We start from the raw sequence: 25,481 nt of genomic DNA on the forward strand, positions 1-25,481 counted from the left end.
GATTTCCTAGAAATTGTATGACACATCTGTCATTAATACGATTTTTGAAAATAAAATCATTCGCTGTATTTTGAATAGTAACACTGAAAAAGTGTCTTTCAAAGTTTCTTTAATATTGTGAATTGTAATAAACAAATAATTGAGTCTTAAGAGCGCTGGAGGCAAACTGTAGCGAAAACTCTCATTAAAAAAAACAACTTAAATCTAGCATAAACGGAAGAATCCACAGACACGTTATTAGCTAACAAACTCATATGATCTGGTCTAGAATCAAGATTCTTGTTACAATAAATAATTGTTCTATTATAGGCAAATGCCCCTCTTGTACCCATTCAAAGAAAATTTGCCCATATTACAAATGAAATCTTTACATACGTCCTATTCTTCATCACTATTATTAGCAATATATATATATATATATTTCTAATGGACTTAATGCGAAATTCATTGAATCAAAGAATAAATTTATTATTTGACTAGAAAATTGTATTATTTTCTTCTTGAAATATAAGCCTCAAAAAGGTGTCGAACTCTTTAGTACTGAAAATTACTTATACGTATTTATCGCAGACTTTACAGCAAATAGCTTGAAAGCTAAAGTAATTTCATTGCAATTACGTACGAAATTGAGTTTGATCCATCCCACTACAAACGTTTTCTTCATCTAAGAATACAAAATATAAAATTAATTCATATTGTAAAGTTCTTCCTTGGCAGATATAGGTAGAGGATAAATACAGTCCGGCATCGTTTTCTCCCACTACCATATTTTATTACAAAATTTCACTATAATACAAATAGATACAAATTCTATGTTAAATCAATGAATTTGTTATTGCTAAATTGTTGGTATTTTTGTTTGAAAATTTCATACTTTTTCAAGATACCATTATGAATATGAATCATCGAAATCAATCACTAACAAACGTTGATTAATAAGAGTATGTTTTATTCGTATAACTTTCAAAACTGACGTAACTTTCACATATTCAGTCCAAGGAACATATATGTCCATTACATACCTTCACGTGCGATTATAAAATTCAGTTAGTTATTTCTTGACATTTCAATTTTCAGATCGCAACGTTATCCCTAGAAGGTTGTGAATATACGTCACAGTTGTAACATATCAACGCTAACTTGGTAGTACAAACAGCATTTCATATTATAGTTATCGCGCGTAACACTGTCCAAACTTTTCCCTAAAGATAATCTCAAAACTTCACAAAATTTCTTTCTTCGCTGAGCACATAAAACAAAACTTTGATACTCGTGCATGTTCCCCATCAGATTGCTCGGAAGAATACAGTAGACAAAGTAAAATGCTTCGAATAAAACGGCAATATATGTAAATTAAAAGTTATGTAGTAAATCCATCAGAGTATCGGAATGTTCCGTAATTATGTCATACAATATTCTCTCAGTACAGTGCCTGTTTCTCAGAAGCACAGAATGGCCATACTATATACCTAAATCAATAATTTTTCTTTCAATCTAATATCTTGTATCTTTTTAATATAAAGCAATACCTACCAAAGACTCTTACATCGTAAAGAGGAGCTCATGAGGTTCGGATTCCTGTTAGGCTGTAAGTGCTAATTTCTTAGCCTTTATGTTCAAATAAATGTTAAACTCTAATCCAACGAACCAATGTATCTTATATATATATATTTGTGTTTGTTGTAGGTTCTATTGGGACCTGTGCATGCTGCTTCTGCTGGTGGCCAACCTTATAATTCTGCCTGTAGCCATCTCCTTCTTCAACGACGATCTCAGCACTCGATGGATTGCCTTCAACTGCCTCTCAGACACCATCTTCCTCATTGACATTGTCGTCAACTTCAGGACGGGTAAGTACTACTTTCTATCTGTATCTTTCATTGTGAGTTTATGGGAATACGATAATAAATACTTCTATCAAGTGTAATCGTCTTTATAAGTAAACAAACTGGCCAAAAAAATTAGTCACTCCTCGTAAAACTTATTTAATATTAAGTAATATCGCCTTTGGTATGAATGACCATCTAGATTATCTGTATGTTTGGAAGTCTGCACGAAATGTTGAAGGTAGGTCACATAGACATAAATCCACTCGTACACAGTATACGTAGACCCCTTAATTTCAGGAAAGTTTGCGGATACTTGTCTCTGAGCTTCATTTGCTGCTTCCAATAGTTATATAAATTTTCAATTGGATTTAAAACTGAGAACTTGATAAACCTAATCAGACACGACAGAATGTCTGAATATCTTCAAGTCATTTGCAAATGCTTTAAGGGCTGTGAAGAGACTGTTGCCATCTTGTAAGGTGAAAGTGTCAACTGCATTTTCGTCATGAAAATGTTGAAAAATGGCAAGTCACTGAAAATGTCCAAATACTCATGCACCAGTGTATGAGCGGATCCAAGTAATGATACGAACAGAAGATTAAAAATTTTCCAATTGAATTGTTTCCGGCATCACATTTACTTCATTTTTATCAATTATGATGTGTACTACTGGTTTCATACTTTTTTATGTAGGAAGGATATTAAATATTATTTCAATCAAATGTTCGTGATTGCGGTACAATAGAAAGTTCTAAAAACGAGGGGTAAAAGTGAGAGGTACGGGAACACGGGAGCACGCCGTGCCCCCACCTGAAAAAAAATATGTACGGCGTCCACCCAATTTCTAAAAAATTACAATGGGCAAAGATAGGCAGGGGGAACAGCGTGATGTCATGCCGCTACCTACCGTCCTCCAACCTTTTCAGATCCACTTTTACCCCTGCTAAAAACTATTATATTTTTGTCATTTGTGAAGTCTTTGCAAGGTAATCCATCTACAATCAAAAGACAGTGAGTTATTAGAACCTTAATGACACAGTATTGGGTACTAAACATATTAAAATTTTACTATTGAAGTAATAACTGAGATCTCCTCTTTTAATTTACCAGATAAATTTCAAGGTAGAATTTTACGTAAATGACAACTCATTACTTCCAATCACATCCTCTATAGTACTAATCGATGGTTGCATATTATATTCATATTTAAAAGATCATTTACCACTTTGGGACAAGTTCCTGCCCTTCCACTAACTTTATAGTCAATCTTTAAAGTTGTAGGCTTTTAAGATTTTAAAAGTGTGTTAAAATATTTTTATTGATCACTTCACCTCGGTTTCTGCGACCACACCCAACTTTATACACACATCTCCTCCTCTTTCATTTTCAGTCAAATTTTTAAACCAAAAATACTATGTAAATAAGATGGATTTAGTACATTTTAAAGCAAAAATATTGTACACTGTCTGACACCACAAGTGTGATGAATTTCCAGCACGCCCGTGCTCAAAAATATTAAAAAGAAAGGAATAATACAGTTCATAGAAAAACTATAAAAAAAATAACTGGTAAGAGCAATATTACTATGTACCTTTGTGAACAACTCGATATACCTAACGCCGGTAGCTGATCTTGTGCTAGTACGGGTATCGCTAGAATATTGTAATATCCTCTAGATATGACGATGATCCACGTGCTCAATCACAACAACAATATACAACAGACGACGAATGCCATCATTCAACATGTAACCCGAAGAGGACAACAGCATCACTGCCCACTAGCATTAACGAACATTCGATATAAGAAACGCCGCAGCACCTTCGAGTTTGCCAGTTTAGGCAGATTGATTACTTTTGTCCTTCTCCTGGCTGCACCTGGCACCTGAGAACTACGTTACTTCTTTTGCCTTTGTCTTGACCCTGAGATACCTACCACAATCTCTTGGCTGTGCATAGGCCCTGAGAGTAACCTAATTATTTTTTCTTGGCTGCCTATGGGCCCTCATAATTCCTACCACTCTTTTGGCTGCGTCTGGAACTAGACACGACCTCTTGGCTGCGACTAGACCTTGAGATTTTCCAGAACCTGTACTTTGCCATCAATTGGGCCCTGGGACAATTCTAATCACCTATCACCAAATTAATTGACATTCTTGGTCTATTATAGTAAAGTTTTATAATAAACGGTTGTGGGAGATAGCCCAAATCCCGTGTACCACCATTTGTTTCTACCAGCCTGCTTTCCGCAGAATTTTACAATACATCAACTCATATTTTGATAAGGACTCAGAACACTTTCTGGATGTAGTAAATCTGATTGTGAAAGTATCTGCTCAAGAGGACAAGTCTGCTAGATGACAATGCCTAGTGGTACTTGTAGATCTCTATATCACCATGGAACGGCTGCTTCAGACTGGGCACGAAAATTTTGTATTATTCACAGACGAGTCAGTTCGGTTTTGAAAAAAAAAAATCTTGCTATATTCTAGTGTGAAGATAATACTCTACAGCTCTCCAACGTTTGACAGCACGATTATGAGCAGTTTATGTAATGATGTGGTTGGATCATGCTAGGATTATCCACTTGTATATGGTTTTCCAGGGGTATAGTGTGTCTTGACTTCGGTTTTACGGATGACAATACACTCCAATAGTGTGCTGCACTGGTCAATGTATACCTTGAGATAGTGTGCTGATTATCGTTGTAAGCTCACCCTCAGGTTTTAAACACTATTGAGTATGCTGCATATTGTAATTTCTTTGTTTAATTGAGTGAAATTATTTTTGTCCGCCTTTTTCGTTATTCAGACCATTGTGCGTCTGTCACATTTTGGAGACATTTGGGAGAGCTATATTTTCCTTTTTTTGGTATATTTTCAACTTTCAACAGTTGTGTTTGCCACTAAATTTAATTTCTTTATCCCAATTTACTTTGATTTCAATTAAAACTTAAGAAAATAGCCCTATTTTAATTAAGTCAAAAAGAAATATCATTTTATATACGTAATTATATCTCCGCTTGAACTACCACTTCAATATTTGTGTGTGGTCCCTCGTAGCGTAGTCACTAACTCTCTCGCCTTCGGTGCGAGCGGTCACGGGTTCGGTTTCCGGTGGGGACACTCGGTCGAAAAAGTGTAAAACGCTTTTTCAGGGCAGCTAATCTGAATGAGGTTTTCCTTTGTTTTCCTCATTCCCACCAGGTAAATGTCGGGTTGGTACCTAAATTATACATCCCAGGCCGCTTCCTTCCTTCCCCAATCGTTTCTTCCCTCCCTTTCCCCGGATAGCGTGCTCGCTGAGGGATGTCATCCCTCAAATGTGACGGGCTAAATTGCCATAAATGTCGACAGCCCAGTAATCTAAATCCTAAATCCTTAAAAAAAAAAAAACTCCAGTATTAGTGTGTTGTGTGTGCTTCAATTTATGTGTTTGAAATGACTTTCTGTCTCTTTTATTTTTATTTTTTTTATCTTTATATATTTATTTTCGGAATTACAGAAGAATGTTTCGCGACAATGATGCCATTCATAAGCGTTCACAGGTGATAGGAATGGTTCAAATGTATCATGATTTTCTCTCTGAGCGCACATTTCGGAAGTTCCTGACAACATGATTTAATCATGATCCTATTTTATGATTGATTGTTGTAGTATCGTGTTTCTCGTGCAAATTGACTAAATATGTGACCGAAGAACAATACGTATTAGGCCTCATTTACAAGTCTCTGTTTCTTTTCTTTTTTTTTTTTTTTTAAGATTTATCAATCACAGTGATCCAATCGCAACAAACTAACATTTAAAGGATGCGAGTAGTACATTATGTGTGAACTTTTCTGTTTTAATAAGAGAAGTATTTTCTCCTTTTAACTAGAGTCAACCATTAATATGAATAAAAACCGTGGGTGAAAATCTATATGAAATATAGATATATTGTCAGTACCACTAGAATTTTTCACTGGAATTACACAAAATATATGAACTCCTATGTATGTAATTCATGTAAAATTATTATTATTATTATTATTATTATTATTATTATTATTATTATTATTATTATTATTATTATTATTATTATTATTATTATTATTATAGTTTAATGGATAGCGTACACGTTTTTGGTGCATGGAGTCTCAGGTTCGATTACTGGGGGGAGAGCCTCCAAATTTGAACGCATTGTGATAGTTTGAATTCCATCTATCCGTTTCATCTAGTGTAGAGCTACGTCACATAAAATCTCAGTACTGAAAATGAACGCTAAACTCCACCCACCCAAACAACCAATTGTGATTATTATATCTGGAAATTATTACCAAAATATATAAAGGGTAGTAAGATCCTAAATATCCAACGTTTCATTCTTCAAACACATCATCTGCAAATTGTACATGGTTTATGATCCACTATTATTAACTAACTAAACTAATTCTATGGTCTATGGAACCTGGAAGTTTAACACTGCGTTCACAAAAGCTTCCCACTGCCTTCTGTCCTTAGCCAACTAGATCCAGTTTCTACTGTGTATTCCTATTTCTGCTAAATAAATCTGTCCTTCCGTCTACGCGTAGGTCTTCCTAATGGTCGTTTTCCGATTGGACTTCCAGTTAAGACTTTGAAAGAGTTCCTAATTTCTTCCATTCTAGCAGCGTGACTTGCCCACCTGAGCCTTCTACACTTGACGACCCTAAGAATGTTTGGTAAACGGTATAGAGTTCGTCGTTATGAAGTTTCCGCCATTTCCCATTCCCGTTCCTCTTGGGTCCGATTCCTCAGAGTAAGCGATCATGTTTCGCAACCATACAGAATAACAGGCATGATTATCGTTTTGTATATTTTAAGCTTCAAATTCCTTAACAGAATTCGCGACGGCAAGATATTTTGAACTGAATAATAAAACGAATTCTCTGCTTTTTGTCGACATTTAACCCTGCTGTTCTGTTCGGGTCTACTTGACCCGAAATGGATTTTGATTTCTCATAAAATTTATGATAATTTTTGTAATGTGAATCAAGTTTGTAACTTTGTTTTATTCAATCCAAATAATATTTTCTGAAAATCTCAAACTTTTATTATTAACGGTTTTCGAATTTTTTCTATATATTACTAATGTACTGTTCGGGTCAATATGATCCGAAGAAGTTTTTTCTGTGGTGTGTATGTGAATTTTCAACTGCTGTCTTATATTTCTCGCAAAACTTGTGTATGTACTTTCGTGATGTGTAGGAAAAGTGGATGGAAGTTCTTCCTAAGCTATATTATCCTGATGCAAACGTTACTGTTGATGAACAATTATTAGAATTTAGAGGGCGTTGCCCATTCAAGCAATATATACCAAGGAAACCGGTAAAATACAGTATAAAAATCTGGACTGTATATGATAGCAAAACATCTTACGTACTCAAGCAACATATATATATATATATATATATATATATATATATATATATATATATATATATATATAGGGGTTCTATGTAAATAATCTGGTGCATAGCCTGAGATGAACGAAGGTATGCTTGTTGTGAGTGATCTTGTTTCCTAACTAATTGGCCATAATGCAACTTGTATAATTTTTTCATCTCGTTCACTTTAGGACAGCATCTTCTTGGAAAGAAAATAACCATGCTTGGGACAATAAGGAAAAACAAACCTAAACTTCCGAAAATTTTGTCAAACATAGAACTGCATTCACCGTTGTTTTATTTTGCAAACAATACAAGCGTTGCACATTATATCCCTAAGAAAATTACAAACGATGTGCTCGTGAGTATTCTTCACACAGAAGAAATCAGCAACCGTGTTGACAAGAAACCTAACATAATATTGGATTGTAATTCAACTAAAAGAGCTGTAGACACTTTATATCAACTTGTGAACACATACACATGTAAGCGCAAAACCAACAGATGGCCAACGGTATAGTTCTATAATATGATCGATGTATCAGCTTACAATGGATTTATTTTGTGGACTTCAAACAATCCAAGCTGACAAGTAGGAAATCTCATCAAAAGAAGATTGTATTTGGAACAACTTGGAAAATCTCTCATTTTACCTAAGATACAATCTAGACAATCTGAGAAGTGACCAGACTCGAAGGATTGTAACCAGAGCACAAAGAAATGGTGAATCTGACGCTATAGTAATAAAACCCGAAGCAATTCTTATCAAGCGTGCAAGGTGCAGATACTGTCCATCACCTAACGACAACAAGATAAATTTGGTTTGCTTTATTTGCAAGAATCATATGAAATCCCATGCTGGTTATTATTGCCCGCTCTGTAAATAAAGAGTGGTGTGATCGAGTCTAACGCTTACCAAATTGTTTCATAGAAGCTTGTCAATAGTACTGCTCACCAAATTTACCAACAAGTGTTATGCGCTTCTAATGTGTTATATTCTCTTTACTAATTACCAATCTTGTGAAGACTAAAACCAGTAAAACATGTGGTCTATACGAATATGAACAGCTGCATAGTAATAAAATTCTTACTACCATAAGCAATCTTGTTTTAGGTGAAAATAACTAATGTTCCAAGTTAAAATACAGTAAACCATTAGCAAATGTCCAATATTTGTGTCTAATTTAAAATGTCCTACATTTTGGTTTCATCAAGAGTATATACATATCATGATAATGATGAAATTTTCTACTCGAAGGCAGGTCTTGACCCGAAGGTCCCTGTGCAAGGTGAACCCACGACGGTTTGCTATTACTAGGGATGCGCACGAGACAAGATTTATGGCTGTCTCGACTCGAAAATGTGCTAGAAAAGTTATGTCTCGACTCGAAAAATATATCTTTTTCTATTGGAAGAGCCGTGTCTCGACTCGAATATTGTCAGGAAAATCCTGTCTCGAATCGTCTCGTGCGCATCCCTAGCTATTACCTTCCATGGGATGATGAAACATCCTAAGGACGGGACCTACAATTCAAAGTGGGATCCGAACCACTTGTGTCCCCACCGGGAATCGAAGCCGATACCCCTTGATTATAAGGCAACGAGTGTAACCATTCATCCATCGGGGAAATATGTACACTCATGTCCAAAATTATTGTCGCATGTCTATAAATATGTTGTTGTAGGAATATAATTTGATAACGAATTCGCCCGGTATTTCTTAAAATGTTAGTATATGTATAATTAGAAAAGACATGTATGTGGCAAATTTCATGTCAAAAGAGCAGTAAATAAGAACAATAAAACGCAAATAAAAGTTTCTTCTCCATTTAGCAACATTTTGTTTTACTCATTCTAATTTTCGTATTTATAATTCTTTTCCTATGAAATTTACCACAAATATATATTTCCTGATTATACACATAGTATCAGTATTAAGAGTACCCTGCAAAATCGTTACCAAATTATATTCTTACATGAAAACAGTTATAGATATGCGACAATCATTTTGTACATGAGTGTACAGTACATGTAATGCAATGTAAAATATTTAAAGACAATTAAAATATTTTCCTAGCACCAGACTATTAAATAAACAAGTCACTGTTTGAAAACCTGGTCCTTTTCCAATACAATTTAATTATGGGTCATATTGACCCGAACAATTATGTGTATAGTAAATGGGAACAGAGCAGCAGGGTTAAGTTTTTCGTCAATCATTAATATGTATAAAAAGCAGGTGAAAATCTAAAGGAAATATATATACATGTCAGTATTACCAGATTTTTTCAGTGGAATTTCACAGAATAGTCGAATTTCAATATATGCAATTCTATTATTATTATTATTATTATTATTATTATTATTATTATTATTATTATTATTATTATTATTATTATTATTATTATTATTATTATTATTTGAGAACCTTCCCCATTAATCTAGTGGCTAGCGTATCCCTCTTTGGTGTATGGAGTCCCGATGGGAGAGCCATCGAATTTGAACACATTAGGATAGATCGAATTCCATCTTAAAATGTAGATTCACGTCTCATAAGGCCTTGGTGCTGGAAAGGATTGCTAAACTCACCCAAGCAAGCAACCAATTATCATTATTATGCCAAGGAATTATTGCCAAAATATCTAAAGAGCCCTAAGATTCTAAACATCTAATCCTTCATTCCTAAAAGTCATTATCTGCGAATTATACGTAGTTTATGTTCTACGGTTACCCTAATCTATAATTGTTTTGTATATATTTGAAATTAAATATGTGTTTAAAAAATTTTCAGTATAATTTTTTTATTTACAACAAACATATTTTCAAGAAAAGAAAAGATTAATTTTAAAATAAACAAATGTAGAAAGTCATATCTTATGCAATGGTGGTGACAAGCGTAAGAAACGTAATGTATGACAACATACTAAATAAACGTCATAGAAATTTTATTTTATCCGACATGCTAAACAAGAGTGCTAACAAAAATTTCTGCTCCTATATTTTGACATCTTTTGGGAGGAAGGAAGGCTGTGTTAGCTTTCCCTATGGAGACTAGTCCCCTGAATGTTGCTCTGTCGGGGAGATCGAGGGGGTGGCGAAACGAACTACGAGAGAAATATTTTCATGAACAAAAAGACGGACTAAAGGACAACTAACATCAAGCAATATTTTTCCATTTGCTGTTTCCCTTGAACGCGTGTACTCTGCTGAAACGGTCCCAAGGCACAACAATAAATCTAATACTCGGTACGTTGATGGTCATTCAGGCCACACAGCACATTGCTGTTTCTTTAGTCACTCGGTCATGTATATACTTTTCTTCGAGAAAAAAAGAAATGGAAACGAGTTTTATGTATTCGTTTTTATTATTTTTATTTTATTTCTTTCTGGCAAGTTTTTTTATGATCAGCGGAATCAGTTGCATCAAATTCCACTTTCATGTTTGGATAGTTTTATAACTTTCCCCTTTTTTGTGTGCAGTTTCTTCTAGTCAACCATTTGTACTCTCATTCTGTATTTTCTATTTCTTCTTTTCTATTTCTTTTAACAAATATTTCTATATTTATATATCATTGCAGAAATAACAGGTTACATTTTACTTGGACAAGTATAGGATTGAATTTGATATATATGAATGTATTGCTGATGTTTTGATGATATATTTGCTTTATTTCACATTTTACTCTTTGCTTTGGTTATTTCCAATACGTCAGCATTATTACTTTCGAACTATGATCACAAGGGCCACCTGCAAAGCGCACTAACGAATCTCAACCTTCCCAAAACAACATCTAAATGTATCTGCCACCACATGTCGTTTCCATTTCAAAACATAAACCTTTATCATATTTTAGCTTTAAGATGTGAACAAAATTATCTTGATTATTTTACCTTTCGATTCAATCAATCTCTTTTTTTAGTTCGTAGCCTCTTAATGCTCTCTTTATCTGATAATGTATTCACACTATTCTTTACGAATGATAATACAATTGATTTTTTGTCTAAAATATTGAAATTGAATTCAGTTTTGTTACAAGTGAATGCTATATACAAGTGAACATGAAGTACAGTTGTGTATTTTTGCTGTCGATTCTTCTAAAATCGTAACTTTATGGCAAAGTAGAATTAAAGTGTGCTTTTTTTCTGATCTTTGGGGTCAAATGGTTAGCATTGCTGATTTCAGTGCAAGAGAACTGAGATAGTTTCCAGGTGAGAGAGCTTGTGATTTTGATCCAACGCTAAGCTGCAGATCCATGTACTATACTATAAGCTCGGAGTTGAAAAGGAGTATTAAACTCCATTACAACCAATAAACTAAACAGCTTTTTCTTTCTACGGAAAACTGCGGAAGATTCTTGACTTCTTTTTTATTTTTAAAAATATAACCTGCTTATATACAGAGTGTTTCGAAACAACACCGACAACGTTTGGGAGATAATTTCTGACACCAAAATAAGACAAAAAGTATAGACCTACCTGGGTGCACAAATGCATCCTTTCGGAGTTATAACCTGCCAAAAACATGAAAAACTGAAATTTAAAGGTCCATAGCTCCAAAACTATGGGACCTACCCTGCCGTGTCGTGACAAAACGCTGTAACTTTGGCGAAGAAGTTTTGCGAAAATTGCCTAGTTACACCATACACCATTAGTTAAACCATTATTGCCTAGTTACACTGGTTCTACACGATACAGATCACATTTTCGGATGAAAACTTTAAGGCTCATTTTCGCAAAACTTCTTCGACAAAGTTACAGCGTTTTGTCACGACACGGCAGTACCGTAGTTGGGTCAAGACTTCACTTAGGAACTATTTAGTATATTTCCTAAGTTTCAGAATCCTACGGTACTTCCGCAAAAAAAATATAGAGGTAGTTGGTGAGTACTTCCAATCAAATTTCCGTAGCCAAACTCTCTCTATAAATATTGTTGCGTGAGTACCTTAGGATTCCGGAACATGAATTTTTGGATAGGGCACGTATTAATTTCTAAGTGAAGTCTTAACCCGACTACGGTAGGTCCCACAGTTTTGGAGCTATGGACCTTTAAAGTTCAGTTTTTCATGTTTTTTTTCAGCCTATAACTCCGAAAGGAAGCATTTGTGCACCCAGGTTGGTCTATACGTTTTGTCTTCTCTTGGTGCCAGAAATCACTTCCCAAACGATGTCGGTGTTGTTTTGAAACATTCTGTATTAAATAACCCAATAAGACATTTCATAAAATACAGAATGATTTGTCTCTCACATCGACATTTACTAATTTCTTCTCTTAAATTTGGATATGATAATTGTAAAGTAAAGTGTTCCATTATCTACGTAGCCTATAGAGGGGACGAATGATAAACTCAAGCAGAATGAAGAACGAATTCAAGTATTCCGGGTTTGAGGCGTGCGGCTATACAACGGAACAAGCTCCAACCTACACATAACTAAGATCTTCAATGAACATCGAGATTTAGGCTTCTTCTATCAGTGTCTCAGGTCATAAGCCACTAGATGGCGCTGGTGCCTCGATTTAGCCAGAGTAAATGGAAGTTGTACGAGCAACGGCAACAGCGTTGCCAGATCTAGCATAATGATGCTAGATCTAGCATAATTTGCATGTCTTTAGCATCTAGCATCTTGCTTTTAGCATCCTGCCCAAATCTAGCATAATTTCAGCAAGTTTATCAAAAAGCCGCAAAACCTGGAGATGAGAAAGAAGTTGGTCGTGAGAAGAAAAAGAACGGCAGGAATGTATCCTCTCCCATTGATTCATATAGTCGGTAAACCATACAGGCAGTATTATTTTCCGAAGTAAGTTAGAAACGGCTTTGGGATTTTTTTGTGGCTCCACCCATGGTTTTCTAATCCTTTAACTGCGAGGCATGGGCGGAGCTATGGGAGCCAGTCTCCCCCCAACTTTTTGACAACTTCACCATTTTTATTTCTGACTTCAGGACCAGCTTTATTCCTGAAAAGAAAGGTCCGAGACCGACCAAAAATCTGCTCCCCAGCAGACAATTCCCAACTCCGCTTATGCTGCGAGGTAATTTTCTTTCAAAATACTGTATGTAAACAAACACTTTGGATTCATTTATACGATATATACGGTACGCCATTGAATCTGGCAACGACTGCACTAGCTTATTGAGTTAAAGCTTTGATTAGTGAAGTATTGAGTTCCATCCACGCATTCTTGCGCTCTGCGTATTTTAAGTTACGTTATCGTATCTCAACTTCGTTTTTTTCTTCTTTTAAAACTCCTGAATTAGTAATTATGAAGATCTAGCATAATTTGACCGAATCTAGCATAATTTCGATCAGATTTTGGAATAATTCTGAGCTGTGAGTCTGGCAACGCTGAACGGCAAAATATTCTTCAATCCAGGATGGAATGGCCAATGAAGAGCGCTGAAATGGATAATTAGCCAATCAAGATATCCAAACCATTTTCCAAAATGACTGCTATATCATTTCATATTACTCCCATTTAGTTTAAATTTATTTGAAGAGCATGAACTGATTTTTAAAAAATATAATTGCATCTTCCGCACAACTTACACAGTAGTGCTTGTCTCATTATATACCTGCATGCCTTAATTGAAGGACTGAAGACACTGAGACGAAAACGAGAGACATACATGTATTCACTGTCATAATAGGGTTGTCACTTGTTCCGAATTAGGCGCACATCTTGAATTTTAAGAAACATTTCAGCGACCCGAATTACTCGTAAGAGGGACGCCAAATTATCCGAAACACGTACAAAACAAGTGCAACAAAAAATCTTAGTGACATTTGTAAATTCCGACCTGTGATGTCAATGACTATCGAGATATCGATATAGTTCTATCGATAAAATGTTTCGTGCTGCAAGCAATGAAATTCCGCCAATTGTATTAATTCTTTGTTTCTACCAGTTCATAACTTCTGTTCAATTAACCGCCAACAACCTAACGGTACCAGATTTCTGTTTTGTGTGTTTTTAGTTTAAATATTCATTCATGAATATATGTATTTCTTTGCGTTATTCGTAGTAAACTGCTCCGTGTTTAGATTTGAATATGGGAAACTGGCGATCTTCACATGTTCGATAAGTTTTCCTTTATTATTACTGAAAGGTGTCAATTATATGTCGCAATGTTATCGAGCTAGTTGATATAGACCAGAGAACCAAAAAGTATTTATACTACAAATGCTCTACCACTAAGCCACGGCATCGCCCAAAAAACTATTTTTGTTAAGTATGGTAGTATTTTCTTACATTAAACATTTACAAATGAGTACCTAGGATAGACAAAAGTCCTGATACTTTTTTTTCCTTCTCGTGTTTATAGCTGTGTTGGCTGTCACAGTCATGCCCACAAGTAGTGTTGCTATAGTATACAGATGATGTATTAACATTACAATGTGGTCTTTCACCACGATTTTGATTTTCTATACAAAGCAAAGCCAACACAAACTTCACTCTGGGACAGAGTTTATCATATCAAACAACCTCATATGATGATACAGTACCTAAACGCCTGCCTTGTATTGTGTTTTAGGATCCAAACTGGAGGCAAAAAAAAAAAAAAAAAAAAAATCTGCTAAAAGCAACACTTTAACGTTGTTTCCCCGGAGCAAGCAGTGAGAGTGTTTTGAACGTGCTGTCATTGACAAGTAGCTACAGAGCTTGCAAACCTGTATGGCTGCACAAGGTGGACAGATTGAAGCAATGTATTATATATACAATAAAAGCGTACATTACACAGTCTTGCTTTTTCAATTGTGTCCATCATACTTTTTTTTTTTGAAAAGTCCGAATTGTTATCATTATCCTGAATTGCATCAAACAAATATAAATTTTCCTTTCTGAGGAGGGAACTTTCTTTCAAGCGAAAATACTAAAAATTTACTATGCGTGGTTAAGGAAATATGCTATTTGAAAGAGAAATAGAAGGACAGATTATTTTAAAACAAGACTTTCCTTTGCTTCTAAGGCCTGTAACTAATCAACTAATCATTTGTATCAGTACTTTTACTATGTATGCGTAAATCAAAGATACTAAATAAAATGCCATAGTATACAGAGCACAAACGTTACGTACGACTACATTTATGAAAGACAAAATAGAATTCCTGAATACAATCTGAACTCTCTTGTCTTTAGAGATTTTCCTCTTCCAGAATCATATCCTCAAAATATAATTTTCTAATGAAATTACTTTTTAATACTTGGAAACACCAAGACAACATTCTGATACCTAAGATATTCGGTTTTGATCCTCTAACCTCTTGCATATTACACTCCACATAACTATCTTCATCACCATCTGTGATGATACGCCAAACTATCTAACATATTCTGGATGTAGACTATAGAAACCAAGAGAGTCGCAATTACAATTAATTTACAGCTAATTTAACAAACTATAAGTTTTACATTTACAATTTCTGGTAACTTGCTTCAAAGAGTCAATGTGTAGACTTGTATGGTATTCTTTTTCCTAAAAATCAGAGATATTTTGGGTCTGATCGATCAGTTCCATGAAACATTTTCTACGCCAATCATTTTAGGTAAAACACTCTATTGATATTGGTATTTACTCTATTAGGAAGGCTGATAGCTGGTCCTTCCAAAATATTGTATACTTCTTTACTAGAACTGGTCATATTAGATGAATAGTTTGCCAACATTAACTCCAAACTAAAGTGCCTTCATGAAGCAAGGAGTTAGCACCAATTGAACTGACTGATCGAGAACTGCCAATAGCCACAATGATCTGATGGTACGATCATCATCCCAATCATCTATGTTCCAGAGTATTTATATACACTCACTTTCTTATTACTCATGAATAGCATGATTTCACTTACAATTCTGGTGGAATCACGTTAATGGGGAAGTTCGAGATGAAACGGAGTGATTAGTTAGTAGTTCTCTGTGAAAATGTTTACGTATATTATTTGTATGTCTTTTTATTCAATCTAGAGTGTCCTATTTATTTTCTGAAGGCTGTGAGGATACACTCTAAGATCAAGGTTGACTTCGAGACATTCTCTGCTGCAAGATTTGTTGATATATTTACAATATCCTATGTATATAAGAACAATATAATTCTGGAACTTTTTGAAGTACTTCCATGAATAATATGTTCGGTACATTTGAAAACATATAATTCCATTTTCTAAACTATGCATTGTCTAAAAGAAATTTGTAAGAAATATTATATACTATTACTCCTTGTATTAGACTAGGAAGTTTCGGTAATGCTAAATTGTGAAAGTAATTGAAGATTTAGGATTTTATTAATATTTAATCAAAAAGTTTAACCATCTCGTCAGATTAGCTCAAAGTCTTAGACAGAATTTCCTAGAATAAGCTTAGTTTCACGTTAATTATCAAACAGAAAGCAAAGTTTAAAATTTGGAGAGCTCGTGCGTTAGAACTTATGTTAGATATATGGCATTAAGCCCAAACTGCTTTGGACATGTTATTACAACTGGAAAATGATATGTTCATGTTAGGATATTATAACGTGAAACATTTCTCGCTTGTAGACATAGTTTAAGCAAAATTTAACACCTAATCTCGAAATACATTTTCGCTCCTGCGATGCTTTATTCTTCATTTTTTTCTTTAAGCTAACAGCTCATTTTCTTTGAAAACGATATAATTTAATTTAGAAAAATCAGATCACTGCTCCGAATTGTGAACTCTGACCGCAAAACAATCTACAATCGAATTACCATAACAGTGGAGCTACTCAAGTCGAAGAAAAGAACATATCTATCTTTAAAAAAAAGTCCTGCTGAGAAAATAAATAGATGTATTTGACCAAGAATTATATTTCTTTCTACTTTTTGCTTTCTTTTTCTAATCCACGAGAAAAGTGTCCTCCTTTTCCGGAAATGACACGGTCTCAGATGATTGTCATTTGTTCTTTACGTTAGGAAGAACTTGATTTCTTGTGAGCGAGAGGGAGAGAAAAAAGAAAGAAGGAGTATTATAGCCATCTATTCTTTGTCTCTCACAGTCTCTGTGGTTAAGGTGCCTCCTGTGACGTTTCCCACACATGCTCTCAGATGCCTGATGGCTCATATTTGTCATAGAAACCGCTATTGCTCCTTCTGTTCTCAAATTACATACTTTTCCTTCCTTTTTTTGTTTTTATATAATATTGCTTTTCTATTTCCTTCTCTTGTTAATCAATTTCTTTCGCACTGAGGCGCCCCCTTTGGTGGTTAGTTACAAGTCCAACTCACCTTTGCCTCCATTTGTTGCTTACTTTTATTGGTTTAATGTAATTGCATTGAAAGAATATTCCTAATGATTAAGAAACGTATAAGTAACTTATTCGTTATATCTATCTCTACTTTTAGGATATTTCGGCATTGTGGTTTGGATTCCACGTTAGGTCCACGTCTCATATAACCTCGCTGCTGAACGAGACATTAAACTCAAAATCAACTCAACTCTTAGGATATTTGTAGGTTGAATTTCAAGTGGTGGTAATATTGCTGTTGTTACCAGATGATGTATTTCTGTTAGCAAGTAAGCCTCAAGATTCAGTGTTGTCTTGAAGTTTAGCGATCAAACTTTTATTAGATGTAGACCTACATGTTATGGTGGAATGCGAACCAATATAATGTGTTTAAATTTCAATGTTCGCACACCGGGAATCCAATCTGAGATCCCGTGCACCAAAGACGTGCACTAACCGCTTTATTTACAAAATCACCATAACCGAGGCACTTGTCTCTATGCTCTTCTAATTAATCTCTACTTGTTCCAATGTAAGATACGAACATAGAAACTACGAGTAAAGTTAAAAACGACTGTACTATTCAGACGGACTCGAACTCCGAATTGGTTTGGCCTAGGATCGCCAACCTATGAAGTTAGACCACTGTGCTACATAACACCGACTTTAGACTAGCGGAGATTGATAGTGTTTTAACATTCAATCAAGAAATAAAAATAAAGGTGTTGAATCGAATAAGCTCGAGTTCAAAATCCGAGCACCATAGCTTAAATAGGAAAATATGTGGAAGATAATCTCTGAGGTGAGGATGTAAGTGATGATAATTTCCTACTATCAAGAAAATGTTGGATGTCATGTCTCTAATCTGTGTCAAAACATAACACGCGGATGGGGTGTAGCAGTGTAAGGCATCCGATTGAAGACTGTCTGTTGTGGGTTCAAACCCTGCTCATAACATGACTATTATGTATTATCCTTTCGCCATTTATTTCAGCATCGCCTTTAGTTCTTTAGACTAAAGGCCAACGCCGAAGGAGAAGAGTTCAATAATAGATAAATAAATATATTTAACCATTTTCGGAATTGGTGGTCAGAGTGTCTCCCTATTCTCCTCGTGACTTGGGTACATGGAGCTTTAATTTGCTCATCAATACAATTAATGAGAATCAACCAAGCGATTGTAATTGAACGATTAGCGTTACTGCTTTGAAAGGGAAGTTGCTGCCTCCAACCCTCCTCGGCTGGTCATCATGAATGAGGTTTACATGTTTCTCCGCAGTTCGATCGAGTGAGTGGTACCTTTCCAGTTAAAAATCCTGAATTTGATCCTTGCTCAAGTTCTTCTGGTATTTTGTGCCTGTTTCCAGTTTAAGATGGCTGTAGGTAGAACTATACTAATAAATAAATAAATAAATTAATTAATTAATTAAAGATTCCATGTTCATTATATTTTTTGTTCCATTTGTTTGCACAGCATTCTTAATCACTATTGTTGTTGCTTTGGTTATCAATTTGTTGCTAGTCAACTGGTTTTCGAATTTCTACGACGGCCCTGTGATTGCCGCTCCTGCAAATTCCAAAATATTGAAAACCACAACAGACAAAATTAGCATTTGGGCTTCTAGTACTGGACTGAGTTACGTACGTTATAGAAACGAAAGCAAATTTTGATACTCCGTTTATTTTCCTCATTTTAAAAATCATAAACAAAAATAGTGAATCCACAGAGATTTCCCTACTACTTCCGAATTTAATATCTTCATAACAGCTACTATAAAAATAAATTGCGCCAACTGTAGAGTCTGATACTTTTGCAATGAAGTGACATTCAGTCCCCAAGAATAGTTGTACCTTCTTTGAAAACTTATACATAGAAGTGCTGATAAATATGTACCATAATGACAGTAACAACTTCAACTGAACTACAGATGAATTTTACGAGCGGATTTTTTTCTTTTGAACATCTCTCCTCCCCCTACAACAACAAAATTGATCTGGTAGTAACAACTCAACAGCGACTCTTTATATTAACAATTTTGCAACATCCTTGCCATACTTTTGCCAAAAAAGATTAATGTAAACTTTTGAGTCAATAGGCTCCTTCAATCTCATGAATCTTCTTTATTTTCTTTTATTTTTCTCCTTATCCAAAAGAAAAACAAGCAGCAGCCTTAGTGAGAGCCATCTGTTAAACATGATATTCATGTGAGCTCGTAACATGTGTTGTTTACAAAACTTACCTTCTTTCAGCTATCTGTTGGGGAATATCTTTATGGGTGTTCTTCACAACTTGGCGTAAAAGCATAATAAAGAATAAAAAAAAGGCTTTAAGAAAAATCTCATAAAATCAATCACCGGATGTTATCTTATATATTTGGTCTTGGCTATCAGTTAATAAAAAGAACTTGCTCCAATATAAGCTGTAATGATACTATTTTAATATTAATTAAATTCAAAATAGATTGAAATTTAGCATTCTAAGAACTAGCAGACCATTCTTCGTACGGGAACAGTAAAGTTCATAAAAATATTTGAATACATAATTCTTTTTGTTTCAAAGCAAGTTCGATCTCATTGGACATACGTAAATGCTCATCCCTGTTACTTCCGTTAGGCGGTCACATTTTCTGAAGCTTTATCTTGTCATTACTGAACGATACGTGGGAAATAGTCATACAAAATTACAAAGTTCTATTCTTAATAATTTCTGAGATCTGAACGGTACAAAAATTCAAGGCTGCCATTTTACCCTTCTGGAATTGTATGTCGTAAAACCTCTTCTTATCTGCAGTCTAGATTACAAGGAGATTATTTCAGTGAAAGTTCAAAATAGTTTCGAAGATCTGGAGAACGTCGTTAAGAGTTTAAATCTTTCCTTTTTTTTTTTTTTTTTACCGTTGAGGCCGCATTTCACAAACTCCCGTTTGATATTCAGTCTAGTAAACAAAATACCATTTAAACATAATTTAATAGATATACGCCAATAGTTTCAAAGATCTGATAAACGGCAAAATAAGATTTAAAGTTCGTGTTCCGCCGTTACGGGTCACATTTTGTAAAACATTGTTCTATCTATAACTTAGGGTGCAAGGACAATATTTACTCAAAATTTCAGTTCTACACCTAATGTAATAGTTTCTATGACCTAGTAATGAATTAACCAATAAGTGAGTCAGTAGGTTTACACTTTCCTGTATGTAAGGGGGTACGGTGGGTCATTGGTAGAACGCTTACCTCTTGGTGCGTGGGGTCCCTGGTTTGATCCCCAGCCGAGTTAATTTATGGTGGACAAAGATCATACGCGAAGACGAAAAGGTTAGCGGAGGACCGTGGAGCATGGAAGCTTTCAGCTGCGGCAAGTGACCTGCCAATAAAGGCAGAATACCTATGATGATGATGATGATATCGTGTCCGTGGGTTTTCTCGGGATACTCCCGTTTCCTCATACTTTTTGCATGCCACGTATTTTTCTATTATCATTCACTTGTTTTTATGACTGTTTTCCTTAGCCTAAAGGGCATAACTGTGGGACGTCAAACTGAAAGATTTCATTTTATTTACTTACTTTCGTGTATGTATAGAATACATATATTACTTATAAATTATATACGTAAATCTTATTGGTAAATTGACTATAGTGAAATGATGGTTGATTAAACCTAGAACTGTGACCAACAGCAGGACAAACAAAAGCTGTATAGCAATTACACTGTTCCAAAATAAGTGCATCTGAAAAACATTGGAATAGTTGATTGCATCAGAAAACGGAAATGAGAGTAGCCCCAAGAAAACTTTTGGAAACTTTTTTTCCATTCATCAGAAGTTCGTATTAGATGTAGATATGAAGTGTGAGGTTGAATCCAAATTTCACGTACTCCTGCTTGTAAACTCAGGCAGTGAGAATTTCAGGTGGAACTACGAAATCTCTCTCCCCTCCTTTGGTGCAAATCTCCGATCGTATACAAAAAAGATTACCAGTATTTTTCCAATAGTACTTTGTCCTCCTGTGTATTGAAATTACCCGCCGGAAAAAAATGTCTGAAATTATCACTGTACTCAAGAACGGAACGATATGTCATTAATTGCGCTTTTTACCTAAATTATGTTATCTTTGATAAAATGTCGCATTCCATTTATTGTTGTTTCTTTTATGGGGCACAAGATTATTTGAGCTGTCTGAAACCAGACCGAACTATCTCCATTTTTGTGCTGATGAAATAAAGTCCTAATAGAAACAGTGGCAACTTGACACGTACTGTTGTCAATAAATAAATGAAAATAATATGTATAAAATGATTTGCTTTTGTTATATCATATCTACGGAAATCAGAAAACTAATAATAATAATAAATATACCCAATGAGTATATTATTATTCGAGTTGTCTGAAGCCAGAGTGCACTAACTAGATTTTCGTCAACTTCTGCACTTAAACATGAAATCGTTTGTTTCGCGTATTTCACACTGAATCTTATGCGACAGCAAACTAATTGACGCAACAGTCATGTGAAGCCCATTTTTCACTGACAGCAGTTCATGTCAAGTTGTCACTGTTTCTATAAGGACCGATTTCCCTCGCTGAGAAAAAAGCTAGTTCGCTCTGGCTTCATATAGCTTATTTATTCTAAATAATAAAGAAAATATACTGGATAGAAAGTAATGGAGACCGTCCAGTTTAAACCTGTCTTAAGAAAGTTTTAGTAAAGAAGGAGAGTATACTTATTAAACAACCAGACATCTCACTTCATCAATTATCATAACTCTCTCTCATATTCAGCGACATTGAAACGATTTTGGTGTTAATTTAAAAACCTTAATACGAGTCAGAATGCCAAAACACGTACTAGTAGCTTTACCGGGATATTTACATATAAAAAGTAAACATATAATAAACAGAATACCTTATCAATTTTCTTTTACCATATCTCATAACGTGCGACCGGTATGGATAAACTACCCTATTTTCTACACTGAGCAATTTCCTTGAACTCGGTTTAAGAGTGTACTTATTACCTCTTGAGTAGTTGTACTCGTTTAAAGATTACTATATTAATTCTGACAGTGGGCGTAGTGATGGCATCGTATCTCCTAAACTCGCTGCTGGATTCTCTGGAACTTTCTGTGAAAATCATCTAGCAAGTAGAGTACTATTATGTACTGTATTCCAGTAAGTTTTCTTTTATGTTTAGGTTGATGCATAACTGCATTATGTTATGATTACTGAACCGGAATGTCCCACTCTAATGATGAAAGAAAATATCAGAAGGAGCAGATCAAGAATTATGGATTTCTCATATAAAAGACTTGAGTAATTATGACTTCATTACCCAAATATTCATTGTAAACATCAATTGATACTCCTCCAATATAAGAACATTGACCTCTTATAGTATGAAGTTTGATCCTCGACCGTTCTTTAATCACAGAGAAATGATTTACCAACATCGCCAAAATATAATCATTGGCACTCTTAATCTAACTAAGCTTACAAAAAGTTTCTTTTCAGCAAATAATAAACAATTGTAGATAATTTATACTACATTATTCAAATCATTCATTCTTCAGTGAATGTAAATAATTTCAATGCAACCTATCATGTAATGTACGTTTTGCGTGCTTCGTATCGAAGATCTTAAATAACTAAAAAATCAATGAAATCCTCATAGACATATGAATTGATCATGAGGAATTCAGTTTTGATCTTCCAAATTTCCCTGATAGCACTCTCTGCAGAAAAATGTTCAAGATAAAGATAAGCTTGAAATTCCAAATATTTTGTAGACAATATCAAGATTACAAAGTGTGTAAACAAACTAATATGAGGCCGATATATTTTACCTGTTTTATTCCCAGAATATTGCAATGCAATATTGCCCCCTTCGAAGCAATTGGCTTAGGAAGCCACACAGCGCTGAAGACGGTTCTTCCATTCCTCATAGCAATGTTTTTACGTATATATTTGAATATCTTTCACCTAGTTGGTTACACTCTTTTGAATGTTGTCCACGTCCCCAAACTGACGTCCCTTCAGGTTTTTTTCAATCTCGGAAATATGGAAAGGTCACGAGGAGTCAAGTTGAGCGCATAAGAAGGCTGAAAATCTACAGGAACGATCTTACTGGCCAAGTAATGATTTTCTTTCTCTTTAATTCTATCATTTTCTCTATTTGAAAGAAACTTATTTGTTTTTGAGAACTTCTCATCTCAGTGTGACTTCGCCGCAGCCAAATTTAGAGTTTATTAAAACTTCAAAAACCAATGTTATCAATGCGTTCATTGTTCACTGTACAATATTGAAGTAGGAATTTTCCGAGTTATCCATGTTATCCCTGAAAGGTCTAACAAGAGTATCCCCTGTTTATAGTATTTCTATGAGTATCCCATATTTATGAACGATACTATTAAACATCAGGTATAAATAATAAGCTTCGACCAATTCTGTCATAATCATTAACTTCTCATTCATTCTCCTTCTTAAGCCTATATGATATATCTGTGGGACATAAAATTCAGAGATGTAGTTTCATTGTATATACATTGACTGCCTCTCGGTTTTTGATTTCACCAATTATGTAACAAGCATTTATTAAATTGTATCATTCGTCTTCTTAACCAAGCAGGGAATATCTGTTTGTCGCTTAAAGAAAGATGTTATTACATTACAAATTACTGTTTAACTCTTCTTCGAAGTTGAGACAATGAGAAAGCTGAGTCATGGAGAATTACTTTCCATCAAAGATTGAGAGAATATTACACGTACTTATACAGGATCAAGTTGTGAAACAAGCAGATTAACAGGTCCTCTCAAAACAGCGCTTCCTGAAAGTGAGATATGAATATTGTTATAACCACTTCTGGAAATTAGTAAAACTCTATAAATCATTGTCATGGATCTTTTTTTCTTGTTGAGACTATTGTGAATCAGCCGTTTATGAGAAAGAAAAGTAGTAAAAAAAAGTTTCAAGAAATAGATTATCAAGTAAAGTGCTTAAGAGAAATCTGTTTATTTTTGAATCAGAACAAGCAGTAATATTATCTTTTATTTGTTATGTTCGTGCCAGAGGAAATTACACTTTAAAATCATACAATGTAGCGGAAGGCACATTGTAAGCGGTGTTGTAATTAGAATTTATTTACAGAAACTTATTATCTATTTTAGTTGATAAAACAATTTTCTAATCCTTTAAGAGTAACAACTTTAATTCTACTATCAAACCTATTATCCTGCAATATGTGAACTGAATAGGTAAAGGCAAAAATAATACAATCCATTCCACTTAACATAGCATGTACTGGAAATGATGTGTTCAACACCACGGTTCGGTTCGGCTACCTCGAAGTCATAGATTTCCTCAGGCATTCATTTTACAGGCTCAGCCACATTGGAACAAGAATACAGAAAGAAAGAAATTTTGGCCACCCACACAGGAGGTCGAACTCAGGCTGTATGGTTAGTTGCCTTATCAACTACACTACGGTGATTCTGATATTAAAGTAAAATTCTTTTTAAAGAAAATACATTTTTGTAGGAATATTTGTCAAGTTAAGACAATGGCACAAATATGGAGGTTTTTCACTCATAGAATATATCTATAGCCGATGCCGGATTAGCTCTTAAAACTTTGTTTCTACGCGTAAACAATATTCTGGTTTGTCATCACAGCATCAATTTTATAATAGCTTTATACTCTAATCAGTATTTAGTAATTAGTGCAGACTTTCGGAGAACCATTCTGTACCAAAAAGTTTCGTCAGTAAGTTAATAAGAAATAAAAATCATTTATCTACGTAAATACTCAAAATCATTCAGCTACCTGTAACTGAATGTCCATACAATATTGAATACAGTATAATTACACAAGTATTCGTTTACTGAAAAATTTTGATAGCATTTGGATTCTCAAACTGAAGAACAGAAATTGAATGTTATCCTCTGTTTCTCAAGTAAATGCTTCTGTGATCACCTGTACTACTCTAAAAGGCCTACTCGTCCTCCACAGTTAGTTCGCTACATATTCGTC

The 25,481-nt window shown here is 34.6% G+C and overlaps 1 protein-coding gene across 3 annotated transcripts in view; it reads left to right on the forward strand.

The window, feature by feature from the left end:
* Window positions 1-1,685: 1,685 nt before the first annotated feature.
* Ih (hyperpolarization activated cyclic nucleotide gated potassium channel Ih) overlaps window positions 1,686-25,481 on the forward strand; it is a 311,031-nt gene continuing 287,235 nt past the window's right edge. For all 3 annotated transcript variants that reach the window (XM_081745789.1, XM_081745794.1, XM_081745799.1), the window contains exon 1: window positions 1,686-1,850. In XM_081745789.1, coding sequence (XP_081601915.1) covers window positions 1,706-1,850 — 145 coding nt within the window. In that variant the 5' untranslated portion in view covers window positions 1,686-1,705. The remainder of the gene's footprint in view (window positions 1,851-25,481) is intronic.

This window comes from Thermobia domestica, chromosome 2, assembly GCF_964235325.1.
Source record: "Thermobia domestica chromosome 2, izTheDome1.hap1.1, whole genome shotgun sequence".
Lineage (NCBI taxonomy): Eukaryota > Metazoa > Arthropoda > Insecta > Zygentoma > Lepismatidae > Thermobia > Thermobia domestica.